This window comes from Calidris pugnax, unplaced genomic scaffold, assembly GCF_001431845.1.
Source record: "Calidris pugnax isolate Ruff unplaced genomic scaffold, ASM143184v1 scaffold216, whole genome shotgun sequence".
Classification (NCBI taxonomy): Eukaryota; Metazoa; Chordata; class Aves; order Charadriiformes; family Scolopacidae; genus Calidris; species Calidris pugnax.
The window spans coordinates 242,185-246,669 of record NW_015090954.1 but is presented as its reverse complement, the minus strand read 5'-3'; the positions used below and the strand labels follow the sequence as shown (position 1 = coordinate 246,669).

Genomic DNA, 4,485 nt, shown 5'->3' with positions numbered 1-4,485 from the left:
TTTACTGGAACTGTCTTTTCTTCTACTGACTGATGGCTCACCAATGTACTTTGAATAGATTCTGCTGTTGGAAGAAAACTCAAACTAGAACAATTATTCTTCAATAAAAAAAGCTAAAGTTTATTTTGACTTTGCATGAATTCCACCCTCAATCTAACAATTTCATCTATTTTTCAAAGACTTGATAATCCTGCCTGACAGTCCTATCTGACAAGAGATGTTCTCTACAGGTTCCTACAATTTCTGAATTCAATCTCACTGCAACATTATGCACACTGCATGCTGCCATTTTCTTTTTTATCTCTTCAGTTACGGTGGATTTCAAATTCAATATCATAGAATCATAGAATCATATGGGGTTGGAAGGGACCTCTGGAGATCACCTAGTCCAACCCCCCCGCCAAAGCGGGTCAGCCTAGAGCAGGTTGCACAGGAACTTGTCCAGGCAAGTTTTTAATGTCTCCAGAGAAGGAGACTCCACCATCTCTCTGGGCAGCTTCTTCCAGTGCTCTACCACTCTCACAGTAAAGAAGTTCCTCTCACATTTAGGTGGAACTTCTTATAGTCAAGTTTGTGCCCATTTCTTGTCCTGTCACTGGGCATCACTGAAAAAAAAACAGCCCCATCCTCCTGACACCCACCCTTTAAGTATTTGTATGCATTGATTAGATCCCCCCTAAGTCTTCTCTAGATGAAAAGACCCAAGTCCCTCAGCCTCTCCTCATAAGAAAGATGCTCCAGAGCCCTAATCATCTTTGTGACCCTTTGCAGTACCCCCTCCAGCAGTTCCCTGTCCTTGAACTGGGGAGCCCAGAACTGGACCCAGTACTCCAGATGGGGTCTCACCCAGGCAAAGTAGAGGGGGAGGATGACTTGCCTCCACCTGCTGGCCACACTCTTCTGGATGCAGCTGACGATGCCACAGGCCTTCTTGGCCACAAGGCCCCACGGCTGGCTCATGGTCATCCTATTGTCCACCTAGCTAAGGGATAGAAAAGCTTGATTGACATAGAAGCCTTCAGACAGAAAGTGTTGACCAGTTCTGGGACTAGGGTTGGATCCAGCCGCCCCCAGACTCCCCTCTGGGAAGGAGTCTAGAAAGCACTGGGGTCCTCTCTGAACCTCATGACTCAAGGGAAGGCTCTCCCTGACACTTCTCTCTGACCTTGGCCTCCGGGCAGTAAAGAACCCAGTGCACCTTGCCATCAAATCCTGTTCAAACCCAGTTGCATTCCCCATCGCAGGCTCTGGCAGAGCCGGGTGGGGCCCAAGGTGGTGCCTGTGATGCGCTCCGGCCCCTGGGACACCCCAGGGGACGTGTCACAATGGGGGTGAGGTATAAAGGGTGCCAACAGGCAGCTGCCCCAGTACGGCCTGCGCCGGCGGTGAGGGAGCTCGCGGCTCTCTCGCTACTCCTGTGGGCCATGGCTTCGACAAGAGTTCTCGTCTTCCTGGTGCTCAGCATCCTCCATCTCCCGCCCATGGCGGGCCCCTGGCTGGATAGGACCACCTGGGAGCACAAGCAGCAGCCTGAGGAGTTCCAGGCGAGCCTGGAGCAGGCGAGCCTGAAGGAGGCGAGCCTGAAGGAGGAGAGCCTGAAGGAGGCGAGCCTGAAGGAGGAGATTGTTGGGCAGAGTGACTTTTCCTGGGGAAGTCTCCCTCTCTTTGCTACCATGCAGCTATGGCAGTTCTGGGAGGTTCCTGGAAACCTGGTGCTGCTTGTGGAGCTCTGCTCCTGGCTCTTGAAAGGGATCCATCAGCAAAGGAGCAGGGATGTGGAGGAGAGCTCCAGCAGCAGTGAGGAGATGGAGAGCAGTACGGAGGAGAAGGAGGAGGAGGAGGAGAAAGAAAATGGTGAAGAAGACTCCGACTGTGAGGGGCATCTCTTCAGGGAGCCCATGTGGCGCTCGTCGTGCAGAGTGGCCGACACGAGGCGGGCGGTGAAAAAGCTGGTGGGCGATCTCCTGCGTGTCCTGCAGCAGTCCTTGTCAGACGGCTTCTTCCCGGTGCCACAGCCAGCCATCGGGGTGGGCAGCGCCTTTGAAGGCTGGAGTCCCTGTGGGCACGAGTACTGCCTGCTTGTGCCTCTGAAGCCCCCGCAAGGGCACGCCTTCCAGCTGGAGCTGGGCACTGCATGGGAGGTGCTGGCAAAGAACCGTGTCCGCGTGGAGATGGTGTGCACCTGCACGAGGAGCACCCGTGTGCAGAAGAACACGGTCTGCTTTGTCCACCAGCCCTATGAGGCGCGACAGATCAACCAGGATTCCAGCCTCCTCAGCAACCTCTGCACCGGCCGCTACCTCGATGCTGAGAAAACTGCCCGCTGGTTCCAGGGCTTGGTGAGCTCCGCTTGGGACAAGACGCCTTCTTCACGTCGCTACGCGCTGAGGGTGCTGCCTTCCAGCCGCTCCTGCAAGCTGGAGCTGACAGACGCCTCCGGCAGGTGCCTCTCCGTGGAGATGGTCTTTGGGGTGCAACGAGGTGACTCGGACGTCTTCCTCAGCAGCCAGGCTCCAGAGGCTATCTTCCAATCAAGCACCACCTGGGCAGAGAGCTACGCTGTGGCAGAGGCCAAGTTCTTCCGGCATTTGGCCAGGCAGGCCCCACAGGACACCTTCCACCTCAAATGCCTGCAGCTCTATGCCGGTACCCCGGTGGGCACAGTCCTCTCCTCCTTCTTCTTGAAGACAGCTGTCATGCATGTCCTCAACTTCATACCCCTGTCAGGCTGGCGGACGGTGTCCTACCACACCCGGCTGCAGGATATTATGCGCTACCTGCGCAGCTGCCTGAAGAAGAAAAGCCTCGCTCACTTCTTCTTCGGCAACGAGCTGTTGCCCAAGGACATCGTCCTGCCCCCAGCCCTCCAAGAAGCTGAGCCATTCAACATCTTTGAGTGCCTGGTGCAGGGCCCACAAGCTTACCACAAGGCACTGCAGGAGTTGCAGGAACTGGAAGAGCGCTTCGAGGGGATTTTGCACTACAGAGTCTGAAAGAGGTTTTCACCTCTGACAGCACCGCCGTGGTTGTCTCCCCTGGACTGCCTGCTGGCTTCCAGAGTCTCCATTCTTTCTGGGAGCTTCATTTTGTACATAGTTGTGAATAAACAGTACATTGGCAAAAAAGCCGCATCTCTGAAGGTCTGTGTATCGGTTTTTGAGAATCAGTGTTTAGAATCACATCTCTCCTGTCGGCCCCCTTTAGGTACTGGAAGACTACTAAAACGTCTCCCCGGAGCCTTCTCTTCTCCAGCCTACACAACAACCACTACAATTCTTGATCTAGTCCCAGTCATCTCTTTCACCTTTGGCTACTCTAACTCTACAAGATACTATATTGACATATATAAGGCTCTGCACCGGCCGCTACCTCGATGCTGAGAAAACTGCCCGCTGGTTCCAGGGCTTGGTGAGCTCCGCTTGGGACAAGACGCCTTCTTCACGTCGCTACGCGCTGAGGGTGCTGCCTTCCAGCCGCTCCTGCAAGCTGGAGCTGACAGACGCCTCCGGCAGGTGCCTCTCCGTGGAGATGGTCTTTGGGGTGCAACGAGGTGACTCGGACGTCTTCCTCAGCAGCCAGGCTCCAGAGGCTATCTTCCAATCAAGCACCACCTGGGCAGAGAGCTACGCTGTGGCAGAGGCCAAGTTCTTCCGGCATTTGGCCAGGCAGGCCCCACAGGACACCTTCCACCTCAAATGCCTGCAGCTCTATGCCGGTACCCCGGTGGGCACAGTCCTCTCCTCCTTCTTCTTGAAGACAGCTGTCATGCATGTCCTCAACTTCATACCCCTGTCAGGCTGGCGGACGGCGTCCTACCACACCCGGCTGCAGGATATTATGCGCTACCTGCGCAGCTGCCTGAAGAAGAAAAGCCTCGCTCACTTCTTCTTCGGCAACGAGCTGTTGCCCAAGGACATCGTCCTGCCCCCAGCCCTCCAAGAAGCTGAGCCATTCAACATCTTTGAGTGCCTGGTGCAGGGCCCACAAGCTTACCACAAGGCACTGCAGGAGTTGCAGGAACTGGAAGAGCGCTTCGAGGGGATTTTGCACTACAGAGTCTGAAAGAGGTTTTCACCTCTGACAGCACCGCCGTGGTTGTCTCCCCTGGACTGCCTGCTGGCTTCCAGAGGCTCCATTCTTTCTGGGAGCTTCATTTTGTACATAGTTGTGAATAAACAGTACATTGGCAAAAAAGCCGCATCTCTGAAGGTCTGTGTATCGGTTTTTGAGAATCAGTGTTTAGAATCACATCTCTCCTGTCGGCCCCCTTTAGGTACTGGAAGACTACTAAAACGTCTCCCCGGAGCCTTCTCTTCTCCAGCCTACACAACAACCACTACAATTCTTGATCTAGTCCCAGTCATCTCTTTCACCTTTGGCTACTCTAACTCTACAAGATACTATATTGACATATATAAGGAGATCCGAAGTTAGAGCCAGATCTGTACTTTCTGCGTATGCTGTTCTTTCAGTTTCTCTTCATCT

At 54.2% G+C, this 4,485-nt stretch overlaps 1 protein-coding gene across 1 annotated transcript; it reads left to right on the top strand.

The window, feature by feature from the left end:
* Positions 1-1,325: 1,325 nt before the first annotated feature.
* LOC106893786 (inositol 1,4,5-trisphosphate receptor-interacting protein-like 1) lies at positions 1,326-4,062 on the top strand. The gene is made up of 2 exons (XM_014952007.1): positions 1,326-2,987; positions 3,286-4,062. Exons 1-2 carry the CDS (start codon positions 1,326-1,328, stop codon positions 4,060-4,062), a joined length of 2,439 nt encoding a protein of 812 aa, XP_014807493.1.
* Positions 4,063-4,485: the final 423 nt, after the last annotated feature.

What these genes read in the sequence shown, in the direction of transcription:
- LOC106893786 (XM_014952007.1), top strand. Translation starts at nt 1,326, where the DNA reads ATGGGGGTGAGGTATAAAGGGTGCCAACAGGCAGCTGCCCCAGTACGG. An exon ending in AGGGGATTTTGCACTACAGA is followed by an intron (nt 2,988 to 3,285) that starts GTCTGAAAGAGG and finishes TTCTTGATCTAG; the next exon opens with TCCCAGTCATCTCTTTCACC.